The 25,899-nt window shown below is 40.9% G+C and overlaps 2 protein-coding genes across 2 annotated transcripts in view; both read right to left on the bottom strand.

Moving 5' to 3' along the window:
* brap (BRCA1 associated protein) overlaps window positions 1-876 on the bottom strand; it is a 46,663-nt gene extending 45,787 nt beyond the window's left edge. Inside the window, 2 exon segments of the mRNA XM_034192055.1 lie at window positions 364-525; window positions 705-876. Coding sequence (XP_034047946.1) covers window positions 364-525; window positions 705-783 — 241 coding nt within the window. The 5' untranslated portion in view covers window positions 784-876.
* Window positions 877-4,422: 3,546 nt separating this feature from the next.
* naa25 (N-alpha-acetyltransferase 25, NatB auxiliary subunit) overlaps window positions 4,423-25,899 on the bottom strand; it is a 47,342-nt gene continuing 25,865 nt past the window's right edge. Inside the window, 19 exon segments of the mRNA XM_034192274.1 lie at window positions 4,423-5,304; window positions 8,774-8,899; window positions 9,003-9,125; window positions 9,233-9,287; window positions 9,289-9,328; window positions 9,421-9,457; window positions 9,459-9,493; window positions 9,593-9,661; window positions 9,664-9,715; window positions 11,608-11,735; window positions 11,738-11,844; window positions 14,680-14,805; window positions 14,892-15,043; window positions 15,195-15,294; window positions 17,198-17,378; window positions 17,450-17,539; window positions 20,931-21,138; window positions 21,237-21,349; window positions 21,442-21,614. Of these exon segments, the coding sequence (XP_034048165.1) occupies window positions 5,182-5,304; window positions 8,774-8,899; window positions 9,003-9,125; window positions 9,233-9,287; window positions 9,289-9,328; window positions 9,421-9,457; window positions 9,459-9,493; window positions 9,593-9,661; window positions 9,664-9,715; window positions 11,608-11,735; window positions 11,738-11,844; window positions 14,680-14,805; window positions 14,892-15,043; window positions 15,195-15,294; window positions 17,198-17,378; window positions 17,450-17,539; window positions 20,931-21,138; window positions 21,237-21,349; window positions 21,442-21,614 (2,038 nt within the window). The 3' untranslated portion in view covers window positions 4,423-5,181.

Genomic DNA, 25,899 nt, shown 5'->3' with positions numbered 1-25,899 from the left:
AATGAGAGTGTGCTATTAAACCCTGTTGTTGACTTCTAGTTTAGACTGTGGAAAAGACAGATTGATGGGTATGCGGGATGGAGCCGGAGTAACATAGTAGGTTAACAGTCCATTTGCTTCTGTAAGACCGGAGTGGGCGTGTCTGCTGTATATGCACTTCTGTGACATATGTCACTTAAGAAGTTGAGTAAAGTAAAAAGTTGTCTCAGTCCTAAATTTTGATTACAGCGGGGTCGTTTCTATGTGTAAACAGAATGGAAAGAGACTGTGAGGAAGTTTAATATGATGCATCAAAAGTGTTTAAGTGAAACGAAAATGTGTACTGCATATTTTATATGGAAGAAGTGCTGCACAAATGCCTACCTGGGCTGGGTTCAAAGGTTTCGATGACCATGTCTCCCATGGCCCTGCTGCCGATGTGCTGCTGCAGCACCGCCGCTCGCTCCGCCTCCGTCTTCCCACTCAGTGTCAGCTGCGCTAAACCCAGAGCTATGTCTTGCAGGTCTTCTTCCGACATGTCTTCAGCTGAAAGAAACATAAAAGACAAAGTGGGACACGGAGCGACTCCCCCACACGGAGACAGTCGCTCATTGTGCATTTGGTTGTACTTTAACGAGTTCAAAGCCACTTTGACTTCGAGCGGAGAGCTCTGTCTGCAGCTAGCTGCTCGGCTAGCTTTAGCGCTAACAGCCGGAGAAACTTACCAGCGCAGTACTGGAAACCGTGCGGCGGAGGAGACTGGTCGGCCAGTTCCAAGCGAATGACGACCAGAGAGACACTCATGAGAGAAACGAAAACGCTTGGAAAGCAAACAAAACCACAGATATGTTTGGCTCGAAACAGTACCAAGCGTAGTCTCCGGTATCGTCGGTATTGAGTCTGACGGTCTGAAGCTCGCTTCGAAACACCACGTGACCGCGATATCGAAGCTCTGACGCTTGGGTGGACCGAGATGATCCATACAACCGAAATCATCATGTCGGTCCGTAACACCGGCTGCACTACGGAGTTCTTACTGTAACAAAGCTGAGGATATGTATTTGAAAAAGCGAATCGTATGTCTTCTAAAATAGAAATTCAAACGATGTTAAAATAATTCTTGGAAAATGTAAAAAATGTGAAATTTCAGAAAATTGCAGTGTGCAGTTTTTCCAATATCCTGAGAACTACCTTCTCCTGACTGATTTAATTAATTCAAACTCGCACATTTTATGTATTTTTAAATTTACTTTATGAAAACCTTTTATTTTTGTTCAATAACTGTGCTTTTTAAATATTTCTATTCAGCAAATTCGGATCATTTACGTTCAATTCTATTCGTGGCTTTAGGTGTTGTGCCGAATTCAGCACCCCAGCCGTGAACAGCACCCCCTTCGTGGGAACGCGCATTTGAACCTCGTCCACATTTAACAGCACAGACACACAGCTTGCCCCGAAAAAATGTACACAAATCAATATGATTCTTGTAAATGCAAATTAAATATTCTTATGAGAATGAACGGGCAGTGATGCCTTTTTATGCTTAAAAACACAATTCTACAGATAAATAAATATGTAGAAGCACAGAAATTGTGCGATTTCGAAAAGGTTTTTTTTTTTTTTTTTTTTAAGATTATATAGATTTGTATTAATCTGTTGGGACTCCCTCGGGGACACTGAGGTCGTGGCTAATCTGAAAATATAACATGTAGCTTTAGCTATCAACACGCACGTTAAGTACAACAAATATTTAGGTCAATTACTTCTTGGAGCGAGCATTTTGATCATCTTTATACCAAAACGTTCTGGAGAATTTTTCAAAAATGGTCTTCTGAAAAGGTCTCTCAAACTCCAATTCTAGTTTTCAACACTATTAAAATTGGTGCTTCATTGCAGGACAAAAAAAAAAAAGATATCTGCTGTACAATACTTTACTTGTTATGGAAAAATATATCCGTAGGTGTAAATTTTTAAATGTCACTCCACTCTTTCTAATATTTATGAATGAGATGCTTAATTAAAAAAACTGAAACATATAAAAACTAAACAAGCCTTATGTGTCTATAAAAGCTTAACCTTAATTCCTGATTAAATCTCTGACTTTTTACCTCCGCCAAGGAGGTTGTGTTTTCGGTCGCGTTTGTTTGTCAGCAGGATAACTCAAAAAGTTTTGAACGGATTTTGATGAAACTTTGTGGAGTGGTTGGAAATGACAAGAGGAACAAGTGATTAAATTTTAGTGGTGATCCGGATCACAATGCTAACGCGTTAGCATGTCTATGGCATTTTCAATGTTAAAAGTTAGCATTAAGCAGTTGCTGCTGTCATCACGTTCAGGTGCATTTGTTTTCAAATTGTAATATTTCTTAAATTTATTTTTCTTTATAGAAATTTTGTGGAGTGGTTGGAAATGACAAAAGGAACAAGTGGTTAAATTGTAGTGGTGATCCGGATCACAATCCGGATCCCGATGCTAACGCGTTAGCATGTCTATGGCATTTTCAATGTTAAAAGTTAGCATTAAGCAGTTGCAGCTGTCATCACGTTCGGGTGCATTTGTTTTCACATTGTAATATTTCTAAAATTGATATTTGTTTATATATTAATAATCTAATGATTATTATATACAACTTTAGAGAAAGAGACAAAAAGAAATACATCACTGTGCCAAGGAGGGAATCTCCTTAGGGTCAGTGACCCTATGGCCTTGTTTAGAGAAGTGTTTCATAAATGTTAAATTCATATATTTGCAGTTTAGTTGAATAATAAATTGAATTTTGTCTCTTATTTTTGTCTATAAGCACATGCACTATCAATTTCAGTGCTCAGATGACAGTAGCTTCTGGGAAAGGTGCAAGTTGTTTGGTAAACTTGCTACTTTCGGATTGAATTTTATGACTTTGTAATGCCGGAATTTCTTAATAAAATTTGTAAAAAAAAACAAAAAAAAAAACTTCTTGTAGTCAGCAGCTGGCGCCATAACTCCGGAATGTCTGCAAGAAGTGAACCTTGGTTCAGTGGTTCAGCTTCGTTTTACCGCAACAGTTTGAGAGAACTCTAAAACACTGAAGATTGGTCACATCACCAAAAACAAAAAAAAAAAGTGCGGCAACTCACAAAACCATTCCTCTTTTAGTGGTTTCTGTCGTCTCGGGCTTGTTTTTAAGCATTTTCCTTCATGTACGACTGAATCGCAAAACTTATCCCAGACGCACCATACTGCCACCTATAGGCAAACCCCCAGCTTTCACAGACATCAGCACGTGCCGGAAGTAAAATGTGGTGGTGCAAACGGGTTGTTGGTTTTACACGAGAAAAAAAAAATCTGATATATATTAACAACAGGTTAACAACAGGCCTCAAGAGTCTCGCATTTGTGTTTTTATTAAAAAAAGTTTGGACATTCCAGTGTTTCTACTTTCCATATTCTAAGACAAGGTGTCGCTCGATTGTCAATCGTTATTCTGAATCTCAACCACACGCATCGTCAGGGCACAAACATCTTCCAGCTGCAGCTCCTAACACCTGGGCTCGTGTCATCAAAAGGCATTTAGTTGTATTTACAGATGCATATGATTGTATATATTCAGTATTTCACTGTTAACCATCACTTTAAAATAAAAATAATACACCCACAAAAACCAACTGCACACTAAGCGCAGTGCCACTAAATCAGCACTCGCTGGCAAGTTTCAGGAACTTCAAGATTCAGGAAACAGTCCCATCTGCCGTCATGTCTGGAAACTTCATTTGGGGCTAGTATTCAAAGTTGCTCGATTCATAAAATAAGATGGTTTTGGTTCACTATGTTTTTGGGAAAGAAGGCAATGCAAAGGAAACAACAAAGGACAAATCTAAACTTCTACTGCAGCTGCTTTTAAAGCGCACCTTCGTCAAGGGCTCGTCCACACTGCACCTTGAATGGCTATCGCAACATTTATTTACAATTAGGTCCAACGTCCACACGAGAGCTGTTCGATGAGAACCATCACATCAAAAGACGGCATCACGACAGAAAAACAAAAAACTTCTTTACACAATGAGATCCAGATCAAAGCAGACAAAACTCTGGTGTAGAACCACATGCAGCACTGTTAATGTCTGTGAAAACTCAGTCCGTCTTGTAACTGTAGCTTGTAAAACAACACATGGATCGCACTGCCTGAAATTTATTCCACGCCTGCAGCATCAGGAAAAATAAAGACGGCGCAGGGAGCGACGCCACAGATATTAGAGTAAAAAAATGCATTTGGTGAACATTCATTTCCAGGTAATCATACACCCACTTAAATAATTCCAGTCAGACATATTACAGGGTGAAGCAGGTATAAAAAAAAAAAAAAAAAAAAAAAAAAAAGGGACAAATTCCCATCCGATTTCTTTTGTGCTCAAAAAACCCAATTTCACAGCTTTACATGTTACGAGCACAAGGTTCCTTTTTCCAAGTGGGGGGGGGCAAACAGTGAGGAATTCAAAATATGATGAAAAATCTGTTTAGCAACTTGTCCCAAGATTGCTTAATACTGCAACTAGAGGTGGCTACAAAAAAAAAAAAAAAAGTCTGACAGTAGAAGCAGCAGCGTTCATCTGAAGGTCTGCTGCTGCAGGATGCTCGTGTGTTTCCAGAGTGTGTCGGCCTCCATGGCGGGGACATCACAGGACAAACTGTACCAGGTTGGTTCTCGACAGAAACGGCACAGTGAAAGACTGTTCCAATGCCCCCACACACACGAATGTCACTGTGACCTCACAGAGCGACAAGGACTGTTCTCAGAGATGTCAGAAATCCAAAGTGAGCCACGGAGAGAAACCGATATTTAATAGTGGTTTAATGTATGTGACACTCAGTCCAGGTTTAGGCTCGTCACTCTTCACTATGTACATTTGATTTAACTGAAACTGCTTCTTTGTAATATCCGTTTTTAAGATGAACATTGGTTTTCCTTAGAATTACAATAGAAATCCATGGTTTTGCTTAAAAGCTTACGCACTGTATGAGTTGCAAGTGTTCCAGAAGGTGTTTGTCTGCTGAACTGACCAAAAACAAAAACTATTACCAGCAGAGCCACTTGCACAGTCAGGTCAGGGTACGTCAGCCCAACGGCTAAGAGAAGAATCCATGAGCTGGTGTGCCGACAGCAGGCACAGGTTTGAGAGCTGATAATGGATTTAGTCTTTATGATTTGAGGTGTATGATGACGTTCATATCTTGAGGTTTTTTAAAGTTTCTGCTCTCTTCTTCAACAGATCTCCAACCTCCTGCAGCGAGCGCAGGTAACTGCTCTGCACTTTGTCCATAGCAGTCTTGGTAAACGACACTTCCTCCTGAAAGATAGAAAATGAAGCCACAGAGTTAATGTACCGCACCAAATGTTCAGACGCGCCACCAACCGTCTGCATCTACAACTTGATCTAAAGCCTGACGTGTAAACGACTCAAGCTGAATTAATCAGTAAATGTAATTAGCAAGAGCACAACATTAAGTCAAGTAGTTGTCATTTCAACCCTGCACAGTGGTGTACAGCACACAGTGAAGCCAAACGACATTTCTCCAGGACCAAGAAGCTACAAAGAACAATAAACTACACAATTCAACAAAGTGCACGTTTGCAGTAGCATGTGCAATGATGCAAGACGGCTTATAATAAGTGCAATAAGTACAATACACTAAATACACAGGGACATTAAGTACAATACACTAAATACACAGGGACAGTAAGCGTGATAATATAATACACAGGGACAATTGTAAACAAAACTGCAGGGAGTGAGTAATGGCAGCAGTATAGTGCGGTTTAAGCAGTACACTCTTAAGTTTATATGTAGACAGGTTTAAAAGATGAGATTTTGTGTGTGTGTGTGTGTTTTCATTCCACTCATTAAAATGTGTGTAGTTATTCAGACCAGACTCTGGTTGTTGAGTCTTTTGTCTTGGGGAAAGAAGCTGTTGCACAGTCTGGATGTGAGGTACCTTTTTCCAGATGATAGGAGACTGTGTGTGTGTGAGATCGTCCACAATGCTGGTTGGTTTGCGGCTGCAGCGTGGAGTGTACGTCTGTGATGGTGGGGACAAACAACGATGAGCTTCTCAAGCATCCTCAGGACTCACTGCAGGGGCTTTTGACTCGATACGGTGCAGTTCCCAAACCAGGCAGCTGCTCAGGATGCTCTCGATGGTTCCTCTGTAGAATGTGGTAAGGATGGGAGGTGGGAGATGTGCCTTCCTCAGCCTTCACAGGAAGTAGCGACTCTGCTGGGTTTCTTGGTTATGGTGCTGGTGTTGAGGGACCAGGTGAGATCCTCTGCCAGGTGAAGTCCAAGGAACTTGGTGCTCTTGATGATCTCCACAACAGAGCTATCGATGTGTAGTGGACAGTGATTGCACCTTGTCCTTCTGAAGCCAACAACTATCTCTTTAGTCTTGTCCATGTTCAGAGACAGGTTGTTGGTTCTACACCAGTCCTTTAACCGTTGCACGTCCTCTCTGTATGCTGACTCCTCATTGTTGCTGATGAGACTCAACACAGTCGTATCATCCACAAACTTGATGACGTGGTTGATTCAGCAAGGTGAACAGCAATGGACTGAGCACACAGCCCTGGGGGGCCCCAATGCTCAGCATGGTGGTGCTGGAGGTATTTTGTCTGATCCAGACTGAATCTGGCAAATGCTGCTCTGGTACAAGTGCTTGCTACAGTCTGATAACATTTCAAGGTATGTGTCAGCTGATTTCAAAATGCAGACACCAACTCATGAAACTGACGGAGTCTAGATTTGTTAATCAAGAACCATAATTCTGGTAAAATGGGTCCAACTCAAACGATACAATAATATGCATATTACCAACTTATAACAAGGACTTATACCAAGTTCCACAAAATTCCTGCTCAAAATGTGAGGGTTGATTTCAGAATATTTCCCCTTTTTGGGAGGGACAGACTTCAATACGACACAATCCCCCTCTGGGACTTTGGCCAGTGAGGGATAAAAATCCAGAACTCAAATGTTTATTTTAAAAAAAATGGTATGGAAAAGGGCTCCAATGTGAACTGGATCTGTCGTTCCCGCTCAGTGTACAGAGTCCAGGTCTGGGCAGAGCACTGATAGCAGCCTGCAATCAAGATCAGACCAAAGAATGCAGAGTTTGCAGTTGAAGACACTTTGACAGTAGACACACTCCCTCTGATTTTTATGTCAATAATGTATCATTTTCATGTTTTTCATCAATTTATCAAGTATCAAAAACGTATCACGCAGGCCTGCTTATGGCGACAGCAGCAGCAGTCTGAGCACGCGGCTCTGCAGGTGGCTGCAGCTGTGATGTTGCAGCACAGACTGCAGTGTCAACACAACAAACAGTTCACATAAGTAGCGTGTTGTTGTAGTCATCTCCTATTTTTGCTCAAAGCAGATATATCCTCCTCCATAAAATGCCCAGAATATTTAGACGTTTTTAAGTATTTAAGATTGCTATCATAGCACTACAGTGACACATCAGCTAATGTTTCACAATCAGCTAATAATTAAATGCACCACTCTGCATTTATTAGTGATTGATCTCTGCTCCCCTCCACAGCATGTCTTTTCCTGATTCTCTCCCCTCAGCCCCAACCAGTCCCAGCAGAAGACTGCCCCCTCCTGAGCCTGGTTCTGCTGGAGGTTTCTTCCTGTTAAAAAGGGATGTTTTTCTTTCCCACTGTCGCCAAGTGCTTGCTCATAGGGGATCGTTTTGACCGTTGGGGTTTTTCTGTAATTACTGTATGGCTTTTGCCTTACAACATAAAGCGCCTTGGGGCAACTGTTTGTTGTGATTTGGCGCTATATAAATAAAATTTGATTTAATGCCAGGAATCACTGTATTAAAGAAGGTAGCCGTCGCCTCATATCTCACATCATTAAGATGATTGTCTAAGCACATATCTGTCCACCATAATGTAAATTCTGGACTTTGCAAATAGTCCTTGTGGTTTCATTCTTTGAATGCATGAGACGGACAATAGAAATATAACATGGTTAAGGTGCACTGACCACTTGATGCACGCACGTTGTTGTCATGACAATCCCACCTACTGTGTTCCCAGATGGACGGCGTCTTTGTTCCACCAACTGCCATGCGCTGAGCGCTGGATGATGCGTATATAAAACAATTATTTTGTAGCGGATTAATCATTTTCTCTGCAAGTTGGCTGCTGAAGACACCTCTAATCATTTCCTGAATCAAAGAGGAGTGCTCCTTCTGGAGCTGTTCACGTGCGCATGCACTAAACGAGCTGGAGAAAGCATTTGGAGCCGTCTAAAAAGGTAATTAGTTATCATGTTTTACATTGTCATGGTTTTGGTAACAGTTGCATGTTCTTTCCTTTTTGTGTGCAGCTGTAAAAGTATGTTTATGACAGATTTAACATCTCATAATCCTTCAGACGAGCTGAGCTCTTATTGCGATCCGCTGACAGCATTCCACTTGCTCTGTTCACTTCTTTACTCCACTTGACGAGCTGCATGTCATGTTGGCGAGCAGATCGCACCACGTAGCATGACATTTATCAATCAATCAATCAATTTTTTATATAGTGCCAAATCACAACAAACATTTATGCATGAAGAATTTTTTTTAACATTTCAAAATTCTCTTTGCGCAATTGCACGCGCCGGCACCCCTCTTGTGTTCAGTTTTCACCCATAAAGACAAGTTTATTCTCTTGCACGACACAGGGAGTGCAAGTGCATGCATCAAAGTTGTGCAAGTGTCAGTGGGCCTTTAAGACCATAAACAAAAACCTGCATGTATACTTACATCTGTGTTTCCTTCCAAGGTTAAACTGGCCAGTTTAAGGGCCGTTATTCCAGCCTCTTGCGCTTTTAAATGCTCCAAAGCCTCCGTAAACAGGTTGTGCATGCCGCCCGTCATCTCTGGAATGCACTCATTACTGCTGGCTGGAAGAGAAAAACCATTGTTAGAGAATAGATTAGGGCAGTCAGTCAACAAAATATCATGATTCTGCATAAAGGTTGTGGACGAGTACTAAAAAGTGCACCAGAACTGTGCTTGCATCCTTTTCTTCTTTTTCTTCTTCTGTTAGACTTGTCTTAAGTGGTCGCAGGATCTTGGCACAGTAAGTAGCCATCCACAAGACTATGCAGATCGTCTATGCAGAGCAACACAAGCTAAAGGGTTATGAAAGGAGAACAGCACCACCACATAACCAACAGAGACTGGACACCGTGTATGTTTTGAAGAAATGTCAATTCTCACCTCAACAAAGAAACTATGGTTTCTAATAACAAAGATTGCATTTTTAATCTGCCGTCTTTAATTCCAATAAATCCCCTTTGCATTTTTTTAGCATTTCTGTGGATATAAAGACAAGAAATTCAAACACAACATATACAGAACCCCCTCTACAGTTATTTACTTAGAGCCTAAGAAATCTAGCAGCTAACCTCACCTTGAAGGCTGAACTACTAATGATTTAAAACCTGTTACAGATCTGGTTTTGAAGTTCTGACGACTCGTCTATGAAGGCAAAAAGATGAAGAGGCAAGCACGTATAAAAACAACAGGCTAATCAATGTAGAGCACCAGTGATTTTAATTTCATGCCCTCTCCGCTTACCAAGTCCAAGAGTTTCCAACTCGTGTAGATGGACAGAGGCTGGAGGGCTGCAGCCCTGACACTGACAGCTCCACTGGCCAGAGCAGGGGCCAAGCGAGTGGAGGGCGGGCCGAGGAACGGATACTGCAAACACACCAGCACCTCATTAACATCAACTTGTGTTTAAACCCTCTGGGGTCCGAGGGCATTTTTTGGACAGTTCACTGGCCTGGCATAATGTTTTATTATTGCTGTTAACAGCTCTCCCTGCATCCCACAATCAAGTTTTATGCCTCTTTCTTTTCAGGACAACCTGTGCTTTCAGAATATATGTTTTTGTTGTGTTTTAAGGTTTACAATCAAAAAATAGGCAAGGAAAAAATAAAGCGGAAAAATATTTTTTCACACACATTATTAAAAACACACAGCAAACTATAATAACTGTTTTGACACTTTATAAAGGTAATTTGAGGTCTTGTGTGAAAGTCTGTACAACAAAAAGGTTCAAACCTTGGCTCCCTCACTCCATTTGTCAAAACCTATGTAAGAAACCTGGGTGTAATTCTAGACACCCAACTCAACTTTGACAAACAAATCTCTTCTGTTGTTAAAACTAGTTTCTATCAATTAAGAATTATTGCAAAACTCAAATCTGTTCTGTGTTACAGTGACCTGGAAAAAGTTATCCATGCCTTTATAACTTCACATCTAGACTACTGTAACTCCCTTTACTTTGGTCTCCCTCAAAACACTGGTGTCACGGCTTCAAATGGTGCAAAATGCTGCTGCTAGGTTGCTCACTAACAGGAAAAACATGAACATATCTCACCTGTCCTAGCCACATTACACTGGCTTCCTGTCCAGTACAGGATCCAATTTAAATTATTGTTAAGGTTTTTAAAGCTCTCCGTGGCCTGGCCCCTAACTACATAGCTACTGCCATTCATCCTGCTGTTGCTCCCAGGACTCTGAGATCTTCCAGTAAAGGTCTCCTTCATGTCCCCTGAACTCGCCTCAAGTTAAAAGGGGACAGAGCTTTTGCAGTCGCTGGTCCCCGACTGTGGAACCATCTGGCTCCTGATATCAGAGATGTCCCATCTATTACTGGTTTTTAAATCCAAGCTCAAGACACACCTTTTTACACTAGCATTCCCTACTAATTAACCGCTAGCTGGTTATGCCATGTTTTTGTCATGTTAGTGATTGTTGTGTTTGTATCTTGCTGCTGATGTTGTAATCAGTTTTGTTTCTTTGTATATTTCCTGCCTATTTACTTATTTATTTTTAACTATGTACAGCACTTTGGTCAGTGTAAACTGTGTTTAAATGTGCTTTAGAAATAAATATTTTACTTACAAACAATAAGCACAAATGCACATTTTGACACAATATATACAAAATGGTCTATGCGTTTGTTGTCCATTGATATGGTAAACAGTGCTTTACACCCAGAAAGCGAGAGTTATCCAGTAACATTTACATGCAAACTAGTGGAGCAATCCTGATAGTCGCACACTCTTTGAGCACGTGAGATTGTCATCAGAGGCTCTCCGTCTGCTCCTGATTATCCTGCTTTCACTAACCGCTGTGTGTAATGGGGCAGGGCACACTGAGTATGTACTAATAGTATGTACTCATTGGAGCACCCATAGGGGCTATTCAAACAGGCCAACTAGTAACACATCACTCCTGAAAACGATCTTTGGCTTTTCACGTGAGGTAAATCTGCCCTACGATTGGATTTTGGAAAACCATGCGACAGTGAACCAATTCCGATTGGACACTCACATTGCGCACGTCATCACACAGCTTCTATGAGGAGTACAAAGATGGCTGATGGCTGACTCGAAAGTCCACGGAGTTAACTTTTCAGCAAAAAAAAAAAAAAAGTAAGTTTCTATCTCATATCATTCAAAAGTTATTTTTAGTTTAGTAAAGCTTGGTCTTAGCCGTCGTATACGACGGCGTCAGCCCCAGAGGGTTTAAGACGAACAACTTTGCTCTCTAAGTGTCTGTGTGCCCCGTGTGAAGTGTACCTGTATGTGCTTTTCCTTTAGCTGGGCTGCTGTCTGCAGAGTCTGCTGGAGCTGGCACAGCAGGTTACTGAAGACTGAAGTCTTGTCTCCTATGCCGTTTTCATGGGATAATTCAGAGTTTGGGTGGTGTGCCCAGACACAGCCAGACAGTTGAGGAGACGAAGCGTTAGAGACGGTATTCTCAGCCACACGGACTCCTCTTCTAAGGACTGATGCCGGTGCTCTTCTGTTAAATGTCTGTTATAAGCACAGGTAAAGACACCAATTTGAGACACCAGTCGTCCTCAACAAGCACAGTGCTGTGGAGGGGGGGAAAAATACTTTTACATTTTTGTGCTTATTTTAAAATTGCTTTTTTAAATATTCAAAAATATTAACAAAAACCAGTGCAAGTTAATTCAACACCAAAGACGGTTTTAAATAAATTATTTTATTCATAGAAGCAATACAAGTCTAATATACCTCCACCAGCCCTGATCAAATCAATTCATCACTTAAATAAAACTGTTTATGCAGTGTGACATTGCCTCAAAGGTCTCCTAAAGTAGCACACTACACCAATGTCAAAGGGAGGTTGGGATGGGACCAGGAAGATGGTAATTAATGCACAGTGGTGCTCAAAAGTTCAGCAAAGCTCAAATTTTCATGCTAAATTACAAAGTTTAGTGTTGAAGAAATGAGATTACTTGTGGAACATTGTTGCTCAAAGGAATGGCAAATAAAGAATCCACTGTCTTATTTTTGATGTTTATTCCATATGGCCTGTTACACTGGGAGCATTCGCACAGTAACTGGACGAGTACTACACTATTACTACTACATTCCTTTCGCAATGATCCAAGGACCAGTAAAAGATACTGATAACCATCCCAAAATATCATTAGATTATCAGATAAGATATTTCAAAAGGTTCAGGTGTACATGATTTGGGGGAAAGATGAGTATCTTTTCTGGGGTTGACCACCTGATTAGTAGGCAACAAACTGAGGCAGGATCATTTGAGAGGAGCCCGCTGAAGTGGTTCGGGCATCCGGTAAGGATGTCCCCTGGGTGCCTCCCTAAGGAGATGTTCCAGGCACGTCCAGCTGGGAGGACAACCCAGTAAGACCCAGGATGAGGTGGACAGATTATAGCTCCACAATGGTCTGGGAACACCATGAGATACCCTGGTCATGGGGTGGTAAATGTGGCCCGGGGAAAGAACGTTTGGGGTCCCCTGCTGGAGGTGCTACCCGCGCAACCTGATCCCGGATAAGCAGATGAAGATGCGTGAGTGAAAGAGGTTTGAGCTTTTGCACAACATTTATAATGACAATAATAACAACCTTTTGCAAGGGTGACCTTCCAAAATAATAACCTTTTGTGAGACCTCTTTTGCAAGGGTGTGACCTGGCCAAGAAATGCAGCAGCACAAGTCATAATAGACAGGCTAACATCACCAAGAGACCATTAATAACATAAAATACAATTATCTTGGTCATTGTGAGTTGTAACGTGTGTGTGTGTGTGTGTGTGGATGGGGGGGGCATAAGAATTTAAAGACACGGGCATTGTGCAAAATAACTCCTTTTGTGATTTCTTAAAACAGAGTGGAAGGCGTTCAGAGAAGTTAACCCAGACAGTCTCATTTCAGATTGGAGGACATAAAACAGGAAGCCTGTGCTCTGATGTCATCTTAAAAAGTTTAGTATTTGTGATGTTAGAGATTAATTCTTCTCAGTAATATCATGCAAATTATTAATGTCTACCTGATTAAAACCAGGTGACTGCCTGCACTTAATCCATTTCTCACTGTCTGTTATTTCTCTTCATTGAAAATAAAACTTCCAGTTTGTTGATGCTATGGCTGGAGGTAAAAGCTGACAACTTTAGAATGTTTTGTCACGTTGAACAGGGTTCGCACTCGCAGCCAGAGGCGGCAAAAGTTTCTGTCATGCTTTAATTGAAGTCAATGAAACATCTGGTTTACCACCTGCTGCTTACCACGAACACGTGAGTGCAGCATCAAACAAATGATCAGAAATGGACTGCATTTATACAGCGCAAAAAAGCCCGACCAGCTCAGAAAACAGAAAAACGGTTTAGCAATATCCATCAATCCATCCATCCATCTTCTTCCGCTTCATCTGAGGTCGGGTTGAGGGGGCAGCAGCTCAAGCAAAGCCACCCAGACCTCCCAATCCACACACACCTCCCCCACCTCCTCCGGGGGAACCCTGAGGCATTCTCAAGCCAGCTGCAAGATGTAGTCCCTCCAGTGTGTCCTAGGTCTTCCCCAGGGCCTCCTCCCGATGGGACGTGCTTAGAACACCTCTGCAACGAGGCATCCAGGGGGGCATCCGAAACAGATGCCCGAGCCACCTCAGCTGGCTCCTTTCGATGTGGAGGAGCAGCGGCTCGACTCCGAGCTCCTCCCAAGTGACCGAGCTCCTCACCCTATCTCTAAGGGAGCGCCCAGCCACCCTGCGGAGGAAACTCATCTCGGCCGCTTGTACTCGCGATCTTGTTCTTTCGGTCATGAGCCAAATCTCATGACCATAGGTGAGGATCGGAACGTAGATCGATCGGTAAATCGAGAACTTTGCCCCCCTACTCAGCTCTCTCTTCACCACGACGGTCCGATACAGCGACCGCATCACTGCAGACGCTGCACCGACCCATCTGTCAATCTCATGCTCCATCCGTCTCTCACTCATGAACAAGACCCCGAGATACTTAAACTCCTCCACTTGAGGCAAGGACACTCCACCGACCTGAAGAGGGCAAAGCACCTTTTTCAGGTCGAGAACCATGGCCTCGGATTTTGAGGTGCTGATTTTCATCCCGGACGCTTCACACTCGGCTGCAAACCACCCCATTGCACGCTGAAGGTCCTGATTTGGTTTAGCAATATTTAAATTAAGTAAAATTATGTCTATATCTGAAAATGGTTGTAAAGTGATTTACCTCTAGATGAAAATTATTTAACAGGCGTTTTGACAGTGGGTTTTCTTGAAAACATAAAACTCACTTATAAACTGTATGTTGTGTTTACTCAGGTTGCATTCTAAATGATGTCTAAAAATTTCCCACCGATCCTTTGGGTCCCAACTGGTAAAGACTGTGAGGTCTCTGTTGTCCCTCAAACTATCCCAGGGGATGTCGTCCACCTCTGCAGACACATTCATGGCCTTCACACTTTCCTCCAGACTCAACACACTATAACAGACAAGTTACAAGTCAGCAGCCAGCTACTTCACGGTACAAGGAAAGAAGAGTTAGTGCTTGTTTGAGTACATTCTCACATATCAGCCTCAAGAAACAGGTCCAGAAGCATCCTCTCAGTTCGGACCTGGGCAAAGTGCAGCGATTGGTTCAGCCGGTTCCTGAGAGCAATGAATTCTGGGATTTTCTCAAATGCTCCATACTTATATGCTTGAATAATATACTCTGAGGTCTGGCAGAAAAAAAACAAAAAGGTTATAAGCGTGTACAAAATGGGGGGATTTTGAAGAGAAAGAGAAAAATGCAGAAACACAAAATGATTAAGATTAAAAGTAGGCAAGTGTGGCTTTTAAGGAGTGGAATCAGTAATCACATTAACTTACATCTTTCTGATTGGAGTGAAAAAACCTGAGGGAAAAGTTACAGGCCTGGGAGGCTGCAGCGAACTGACCCAAGGACTCAGCATAACGTGTGAGGAGATATCTGAAATGAACAGAGAACAGGTTTATGATCACATCTCCTCTTTGTCACGTTTAGGGGTGTCCTGATCAAGTTTTGTTTTTGCTCCCGATACAAGTCATTTAATATAGAGTATCTGACCGATCTGAGTTCCAATCAAACACTTGTATTTTCTGAGAAAATACACTTGCTCAGTGAAATGACAACCACAACAAAATTAGGTCTGATATTTTCCCGTACAGACCGAGCAAGCGAGGTTAATAGTTTATTGTATGGCTGTTGGGGCCTGTGTTTTCATCTTGTTGGTCTTCATTTTGCCTGTCCACTTCGAGCTTGTTCACTGTTATAATAATTGGTATTATTATAGTATTATCACATGGCTACCATGCTACGTGCACTCTGATTGGCTGATTATCGGTCGGATATTTTCCCATATCCGGACCAGTTACCATGGCAATCAGCCTGCAATGCGTATTTTCTTTACAAACCAGGAAGCTAAAAACGCGATTAGAAAAAGCAAGTCAGACATGAACGCACTCCATAAATATCTCAACAGCATCGAAAAACAACACAGACTGAAAGCTTACCAGCTAACAACTGGACCATCTGTTAGCAAGTTCTTCATGGAGGTGAAGAAAACGAACGAGCTCAACACCGTCAGCAGCATATTCAAGCAATGCTGTAAATTTGCATGTTTATATGTATATAACAGTCATATAATAAACTAATTATTAACTTCGCTTGCTCGGTCTGTACGGGGGATATCAGACCTATGTGTTTTTCACACCGACCTTGCTACGCTCGGTCCGTACTGACATGTCATTGATATTTCCCCTTACAGACCTCATGCTTAGTTAATGATCCTTTAATACTGATCGAACAATGATGATGAATTTAGCTGCTAACCCTATTAGCTGTGCTAACTAATTTAGTTGATAAAAATACATTCATCATCATCATCATCATTATTATTATTATAGAGGTCCGCTGACCTGCCAATATGTAGTCCTGGGTTCAAATCCTGCTACCTGTCTGGGTCCTTGAACAAATCACAAGCTGCTTAGTGTTAGTCCACCAAGCTATAAAATGGGTACCGGCCTTGGCTGGGAAGTAACCTGTGATGGACTGGCATCTCGTCCAGAGGGAGTTGCTGACTCTCCTCTGCTACATGCCTGGAAAACCCGACAATCAGGGACTATAAGGACTTACTTTTACAACTACTACATGATATGCAAAAATGTATTTTACATGCATCTTCAAAAATAGGCTTTTACTCAAGTGGGTCTTTCAACTTCACGCCCTTCTGGCTACAGGCCTGTACAGTCCCTGATAGCAGGGGGAAAATGCATACAAGATGAAAAAAGAAAGAAAAAAAAAAGCGCGACCTGACTTGCCAATAACAGCATCATTCAGAAACTGATTTAGCGCATATTGGAAGTGAACCAGAGCATAAATATACTTTTGTTCACCAGATCATTGCTGAAGAACTAATACCAAGTACTAAGCGCTGTGGCTGTTACTTCTGTCGACACTGCCCTTATGAAACAGAGCAAGATGGACTGCACACTAAATTTGCCTGAATCACGTTTAATATATCCAAGATTCAAGAAAATAAATTCCTGAGGGGCAATTAAAGCCTCAGAGTTCTACAAAAATGATACACCATCAATACAGTGCAGATTAGCACCGTCCATTTTAGATGCAAGATGCAACAGTGACAGAACATCAAATGAGTTGGGTAAATATGAGTGAAAAATAAACTAAAACAGAAATATGAGCAGCTGCACTAAACTAAAAGTGAAGCAGATGGTGATTAATGGGGAGCGGATGGAAAAACAGGTGATTTGGCCTGATGTTGACCAGAACATCTGAGTCACATTAAACGCTGGTCAGACACACTTGCTGAATGCTGTATATGTGTACTGACCCTATGGTGTCATGTTGTACATGCTTAGCATCCAGGCTGGAATAAAGATCCACGACTGGCTCAAAAGCTCCCAAGCGACAGTAGAGGATCAGCAGCAGCAGCTTGAATTGAGCATTAGAGGGACTGTGAAACAGACCCTCCTGGAGAAGACCCAAACACTGCCAGAGCATATTTTCATCCCCTAGAAAACAAAACAATAAACTGGTACACAAGGTAAGAACAAAGCAGAGAGGTTTGAGAAGGCAGACTCACCCGTCTCCACCCACAGATCAATGTACACATGACCTGCCATGAGACAATACATATCTGAAAACTGCAACTCCGTCTTCAGAGCATTTGTCCCTGTTGACCGAACAACAAATCAGAAGAAAGTTGGAGACAGTCACTTTTCAGAAGAATCATCTGTAGTTAGAACTGCTTTCATAAATGATGTCTTGAAATGTGATTAAGCTCATCTACAGATATTAAAATGTATTTGTGTGATCAGACCAGCTTCACACAAAGTTTATTTTCACACCGTTTAAATGACGGCAAACTCAGACTCTCACTTATTCAGTGTTAATATTATTGCTCAACTTTTCATACTAATCTTAACAAAAAACATTCAAAACATTGCACTACACTGTCCCAGTCCTCACAGCTGTAAACGGTGTCCCACCCACAGGGGGTTGCAGACATTTGTTCCATTTGTTCCTAGACAGGACTTATTTCTTTTGTCTAATGATTGACAGCAACATACGTACATTATCTGCCAACTATATGATGGCACTTGCTGTGGGGAAGTAATTGGCCTGCTGAAGTGTCACAGACTCAACATTTAAATGAGGCTTCATCTCACCATTGAATTACACTATCAAATCATTATTACTAGTATACCTGGATTACTGTCCAGATTATTACCCAGCAGTTTGGTTAAATGCTTCTGGTGAAATGATTAATACATTACAGATTATTCAAAATAGGGCTGCTCATATAGCACTTAACTGTAGTTATAGTACCAATATTATTACAATGTATAAAAGTTTAAACTGGCTGTTAGTTAAAGATAGACTATTATATTCACTGATTATTTTTACTAGAAAGATTATTGTCACTAAGGTACCTCGTATTTTGTTCAGGAATTTCTCCTTCAGTTCAGAAAATCACAGATACATAACCAGACAAGCTGTGGTGGGAAATTTTATATTACCTGTGTCCTGGACTAATGCCATAAAAAACACCGTCTTATTTAGTGGTATTAAGGAATGGATTTTCATTGCTAGAATGTATTAAACTTATTGCAAATGAATGTTAGTTTAGGGAACTTCTGTAGCAGTATTTACTGACATAGTGAGCAATGTTTTTTTTTTTTTTCTTCTTCTTCTTTTTCAGACAAGTTTTTTGTGAATTTTTTTTCCTCTCCTGTGGAACCAGCTCCCAATTCAGATCAGGGAGACAGACACCCTCTCTACTTTAAGATTAGGCTTAAAACTTTCCTTTTTGCTAAAGCTTATAGTTAGGGCTGGATCAGGTGACCCTGAACCATCCCTTAGTTATGCTGCTATAGACTTAGACTGCTGGGGGGTTCCCATGATGCACTGAGTGTTTCTTTCTCTTTTTGCTCTGTATGCACCACTCTGCATTTAATCATTAGTGATTGATCTCTGCTCCCCTCCACAGCATGTCTTTTTCCTGGTTCTCTCCCTCAGCCCCAACCAGTCCCAGCAGAAGACTGCCCCTCCCTGAACCTGGTTCTGCTGGAGGTTTCTTCCTGTTAAAAGAGAGTTTTTCCTTCCCACTGTCACCAAGTGCTTGCTCATAGGGGGTTGTTTTGACCGTTGGGGTTTTTCTGTGATTATTGTATGGCTTTTTGCCTTACAATATAAAGCGCCTTGGGGCAACTGTTGTTGTGATTTGGCGCTATATAAATAATAATTGATTTGATTTGAATACAGTGGTCCCTCGCTATAACGCGTTCACCTTTCACGGCCTCGCAGTTTCGCAGATTTTTTTGTCCAATTTTGCATGCTTTGTTGTTTGTTGTTTTTTTTTACAGCGCATTGTGATCTGCGTCCTCATCAAGCAGGCCGGTCACGCACTGTGAAGGGAGAGTAACGCGCATTGTGTTTTGCGTGTGTCTGTTATAAGAATCTTCTCACCCAGAAGAAAAAAGAGCGCCAACAACTACCCATAACTGTGTTCTTCACTCGGAAAAAGACACGTGCACCGAAGTGTCACTCAGTGGAAAAAGAGCGGCGCCAGGACGAAGAGGCGCGATCAGAGGAACTGTGAAATACTGGTCAGTCACTATTAATAATTTCTTATGTGTCCAACCTCGTAGGTTGTTCGTTAAAAATAAATTTGTTAGTTCTAAAAACCATCATAATTATTTGTAGGAAAACATTATATTTTTATTTCTCAAAAAAATGTTTGGGCCTGAAAACAGGTTGGTCTTATTTTTCTACTAAGGTTTGAACTTTGAGAGTGTTTACACACGAGAGAAAAGTGAGAAAATGTTAATGCCTGTTTGAGAATAGTGTATAAAGTGTGTAGTGAGGGCTTTTACAGCCTTAAAACGTCTATAATAATTGTAAAAAATAACGCTGACTACTTCATGGATTTCGCTTATTGCGGGCTATTTTAGAACGTAACTCCCGCGATAAATGAGGGACCACTGTATTGATTGACCAGATGTGAGATGAATGTGACTGGAAGGGCCCCAGGAAGAGTAGCTGCAGCTTGCTGCAGCTAATGGGGATCCTAATAAATAAACAAACAAAAGAAACACTCTGTCACTGAACATTGTTCACCGATATGAAACATTCAGGGCTGATTCCCTTTCCCAACATATCTTATCAGTGCATACTCCAGTGGTTTTGTCACTATGGAACTTCATAATGCATGTTTTTCACGATGGTCCACTGAAGGAGCATCCCAAAGAGAGCTGAACACAAATCACATTGTTGAGAGACGTAAACATGATTAGTACAGTGGTGTAGTCCTGACAGACCAACTCCACATTAACACTGTAGAGGGGGAAAAAACAAAGAATTTTACCAACTGAAATCAATTTGTGGTAGTCTAATTTCAACATAACAGTGTAACCTGGTTATCTGAAGAGCTTTGTACTTGCCCTCAATAATCAGACAAGTAGTAATATGGAACCATGTTTCTGTAAATATTCTACATTCTGAGCTACAGGAAAGAATGAGACCATGCAGAGGCAGTGGGTCTATGCTCTCCATATGTAAACCCTTATTACAAAAATAAACAGCACTGTTATTTCCATTGTCCAGTCTTGCTGGGTTATGGTTTAATGAAAGACTACAAGAATAACTTTAAGACTAAACCACAAGGGGGCACTATAATTTGATTATAATGGCTACAAACCTGCGAACTGTATGTTGCATATCCCAAAAACTTCATCTTAGTGTTCCATGACTTCAGCTGCGTCTACTACAATCAACCACACAATTATGCGTGAACTATTCTCTGTTTTTCTGATTTAGAGAAGCCAAATTGGTGTCAAAACATTCTTTGGAACTCAGGGACTATATATGTTTTTTGCAATTTGAAGTTTCTTCTCTCCTAAACTATCCCTACTTATGATAATATGTCTTCTTAGTTTAAGTCAGGTGACATGTTTTCAGAGGAAACACTATTCGTGAGGCTCTCAGTCAACTTCTGCTGAGGCACAAGTCTTTTTCATTCAGTACCGACTCGAAGTGTTGAGTTGGTTGAGTTTTCTTCTTACCAAACTTCAGACCATGATGATAGTGAGCTTTGAGCTCTGTTATAAGTTGTAGTTTTCCTTCTGTGTCAAGACAATGATGTAGTCCAAGTGCACGAGTTAACTGACACAAACACAGGTGCCTCTGTAGTGATTTTGTGTCTTCTGGAAAACAAAATCCTTCCTCCTCTTGTTCACCCAATGGAACTGCTTCACTCAGAAGGTTAATAAACTAAAAGTTAAAGAAAAATGTATGTCAAACCCCAACTCTTTGGCTAAAACATTGTATGTAAACAACAAAACCACCGCTGTATTTATGAACAAACTTACCTGAACATGCTGTTCTGGAGAAAGTAGATGCAGATATAGTTTTAAGTCAGTGATACAGCAAGGTTTATCTCCAAACTTCCCAAAGAACTGCACCATCAGTTCCAAAGGCTCACCTGTTCGAAGCCAAAACAAAAGGCGGTCACATGACAAGACCAAAGCATTTGGCAGAAGAGGAAATGTGTTCAGCTGGCCTGCATGTATTTACCCAGCAGGCTTTCTTCAGGACAACCCCTTTCTCTCAGTCTGTGCATTAATTCAAGACGAGCTAAATAGGGGCCTCGGAGTAAATGAGATTCTTTGCCGTCTTCCCCTCTGATTCTGTCTTCCACAAACTTCACTACCTCAGCCACAGTGTGATGTACTGAGCCCTCGGAACAGCTGCAGGTACACAGAAAGTATCATCCATAAATTCTCAGACAATCTCTAAGTCTCTGTGTCACACGCAAACAAACTCCATGTGACACTTTAATGGCAGTATGATGTGATCATGTTAAGGTTAAATGAAATACAGCAAATCTTTTAAATATATTATCTGCACATTCTCAAAAAGAAACCGTATGAATGTCTCCGGTTAACAGTTTTTTTTTTTTACAAAAACATCACTATAGCTTTTAACATGCAATGATCCCAAACAGTATTAAATTACATTCAGTCAGTCAATGCTTTTATCCAAAATGAGGAATCACAATCCAGCTACAGTTCAAACTGGGGCTTCAGTGTAACAACAAACACCATCTTTACACTTTAAAGGAGACTCCAGTATAATAAATACCATCTGTACATACACATACTAAAACAAACAAGTGCAAACTATAAGGTGATACCACAGATTGAAATTTGAGAAGACAATGATGGGTAGAGATCACAAAGATGTGCATTGAGTTACTCTCTGAAAACCTGGGCTTTCAAAAGCTTCTTGAAAGTAGAGAGAAATGCCCTACTATGACTAGGGATGGGTACTGATAAGATTTTATCGATATCGATGCCATTATAGATTCTGCTTATCAATTCCCTTATCGATACCTCTTGTGAATTTTGTACTAAAAGTAGGCTTTACAGGATTTCTATGTATTTCATTGAGTCTTAAAGTAAATAAATATGAAATTAGTCACTGTATCCTTGATCTCTGGACCTAAATAAAAATAAACAAAACGGTGTTTTGCTTTGAAGTTATTAATTCCGAGTGGATTCTATCGTTCTAACTTGACTCGGCAGAGAGCCGCGCAGCGTTTGGAGCTGTGTGAACAGAACGTTGGACGATTCTCATTTCTTTATCGCAACAAGACAGGAGTCCCAGTTAGTGACGTTAATCCACACAGAAGTGACTCACGATTTCACATATTCAGGGATGAAAGTAGTGAAAAACAAAAAAAAAGCTGAAACCCAAAATTACCCTCAACACCACCTGCACGAAAATGTTTGAATTCTAGAAGCTCTGAAATGCAATCTGGGACTATTCCAGACAATAAACTGGAGTATCCATTTATGTGAGAAAAAAAAATACAACTTTCCTTATTCAAATTCATTCCAGTAGTATTCTGCTCTTACTAGGATGCAGCAGTTTTCTAGTTTGGCAGATAGTTCTGGAGGAAATCACTGAAGAAATTAACAAACTGAAAATATGGTTTGACTGAAACAAACTGTCATTAAACTTAAATAAGACAGGGATGAAATGGAGGTGTGAGAGTCACTAGGTGTTCACAGGAAACACTTATTTCTGTATGTATGTATGTATGTATTTATTTATTTATGTATGTTCATTGTTTGTTGGTTTGATATTAGGGATGTCCCAATCCGATCACGTGGTTTCAGACTTGATCAAAATCGGACGTTGCATCCCGATCAGGATTCCGATATAGATTTTATCCTCATTATTTTGATCAGCGCTATTTCAGGCTCATTATTGCAAATTAATGGGCCTCTCACGCGTCGGAAGCATCAGAGGCGTGAGACGCGTTGCTTTTTAGACGTGTCAGAAGCGTCGTTTTAGCTCGGCTTTTGACGTGATGCTTCTGACGGGAGCGCGCATTGCCACTTGTCGGCAGGCTGACACGGTCAAAGTTCAACCCAATCTTTTTTTTTTTTTTTTAATTGAACAAAAGAAAAAACATAAGTTCAACCGGACAGAGGTGGGGGAGTTACACGTGCAAAGTTTCTTTAGCAGAACTGCTGTTTGTGTGTTTACGCGCTCAGCCTGACGCCTCGATGGAACGACAAGAGGATGATGGACACTTTCCCACCGAAACTCTTGCTCAGTCATCCCTCCGTGCGCAGCAGGACCCGGTGCTGACCAAGTCCTCAGGACGACAATCTGTCATCTGATTAACAAAAAGAAAAAACCAAATTGTCCTGTGATCGTTTGTCTGCAAAACGGAACGAGAGATGGTGTGCACGAGCAACGTGCACACTTATCACATTTAGGAGCGCGTCTTAAAGAGCTTCCATCTTCATTCATGTTCACTGCGCTGCTCTGAACTTGTTGAACACTGATAAAGCATCAGAGGGACACTGAGGACTGTCAGGACGCAAATGTAAGTTGTTTTTTTTTTTCCTTTTACTTTTCAAGTTGACTTTTAAACTTTCGACGCTCTGAGCTGTGACGTAGCTTCGCGCTGTCCAATAGGAACGACGCGTCGGGCCAAAACACGGAAGACTAGTGGCAGAAACCACTGATCTGTACAAATGGTAAATGGACTGCATTTATAAAGCGCTTTTCCATCTGCATCAGATGCTCAAAGCGCTTTACAATTATGCCTCACATTCACCGTGATGTCAGGGTGCGGCCATACAAGGCGCTCACTACACACCGGGAGCAATAGGGGATTAAAGACCTTGCCCAAGGGCCCTTAGTGATTTTCCAGTCAGGCGGGGATTTGAACCACAGATCAGTGCAGAAACCACGTGTCTGAAGAAAAATCCTTGGAAATGTTTTTTTGTTGTTTGTTACCTCAAAATCTCTGATTACTGTTTAAAACGTTTAGAACACTTGTAATTAAAACAGCTAAATCAATAAATGGTTCTTTAGAAACATTTCATCTATAAATTAAAACCACCTGTTATTTCAGATTAGGTAATTTCTTGTTTAACATAAGGAACCTTTGACATTTATTTTTAGACAAAATAACATGGAAATTTGTACATTTTTTTAAGTCTGGTAGATTATTATTACTTGACTGTTCAAGCTACCTCAAGGAGAAGTGCACTGTTTAAGTGATAAATAATAAAATAAGGTGATTAAAATTAAATTATATATTTAGCATTTGTTCATTGTTCATTCAGTTTTTTTAAATTATCGGATCGGGACTCAGTATCGGCAGATACTCAAAATCAGATGACTCGGAATCGGATCGGGGCCAAAAAAACCTGATCGGGACATCCCTATATTGTATTTTCTGTTGTGTTTCTATTCAGGCTCTTTTTGTCTCTTTCTCTAAAATTGTATATAATAATTAATCATTAGATTATTAATATATAAACAAATATTACAATTTGTAATACATTTGACTCTTTTACAACAAACCCTAATTATACAGAAAAATGCACCCAAACGTGATGACAGCTGCAACTGCTTAATGCTAATTTTAACCTTGAAAATGCCATAGACAAGCTAACGCATTAGCATCGCTGCCATTTTTAAGTTATAAAATACATCTATCAACTGTTTCAGAAGACCATAACAGGTCGGTTTAACATAAAAAAGGTAAATAATACTCACAGATGCATGCTCTTTAGGGTTTTAGTGGGGGAAAATTAAGATACAGCGAAAGAAAAAAATGCATAAGCGAAGTAATAGATCGAAGCACTGCTTCAATCTGCAAACCACTGCTTCGATTGGTTCAAGGTTCAAGGCAAAGCCGCACTGCAGAAAAGTTGATTACGGACCCGCTACAGGGTCCGTAATCAACACAGAGAAATGATCATTTTCCTGACAAACACCCCCAAAAACAATGGCCACTCTGAAGGACCGATAACAGAATCGTTAAGCAAAAAGGCTATTGACATCGGTGGATGGAATCATTTCTTAACAATACCTGAAAGGAACCGGTTCTCAATACTCATCCCTAACTATGACCGTATTTGGCAACTTGCTCCAACATCAGCTGACCACAAGCAAAAACAGTCTGGATTAGGGCTGGACAATGAAACGATCCTGAACTGGAATCATGATTAAACTACTGTCAATTTTGGTTCCTCATACGATTTCACTTGCTGTAACTCCATATGCCCCGTATCCACACAGCATTTGTCGTCTCCCATTGAGCACCATCATCTTTTCCTCTATTGCTCTAAATGAGAATTGAATGCATGCAGCTTTTTTTTTTTTTGGGGGGGGGGGGGGGGGGGGGGGGGGCACTGAAGGGTTACAGAGCAAATGTTACTTCTGTGCTGATTTGGCAGTGTGCTAATGGTCTAATTGTTATCTTATCTAACCGGCATCACCTGAGTGCGGCACAACATTAATAGCTCAAGCTGCAGTCCACATCAGTGCAGTCAGAGCTTTCAATTGAAGGTGTCAGATGTCAAAATCTGACACATGCCACACATTTTAACTAATAAAAAAAAATAATGAGAAAGTGGAACATTAGACAGAGGACTTCACTTCACCTCCACGTGAGCAACTGCACACTATTATTTTTTTAATCAAACACTGTCTCATTATTTA

Source organism: Thalassophryne amazonica, chromosome 17 (assembly GCF_902500255.1).
Source record: "Thalassophryne amazonica chromosome 17, fThaAma1.1, whole genome shotgun sequence".
Lineage (NCBI taxonomy): Eukaryota > Metazoa > Chordata > Actinopteri > Batrachoidiformes > Batrachoididae > Thalassophryne > Thalassophryne amazonica.
This window is presented reverse-complemented; position numbering and strand designations above follow the sequence as displayed.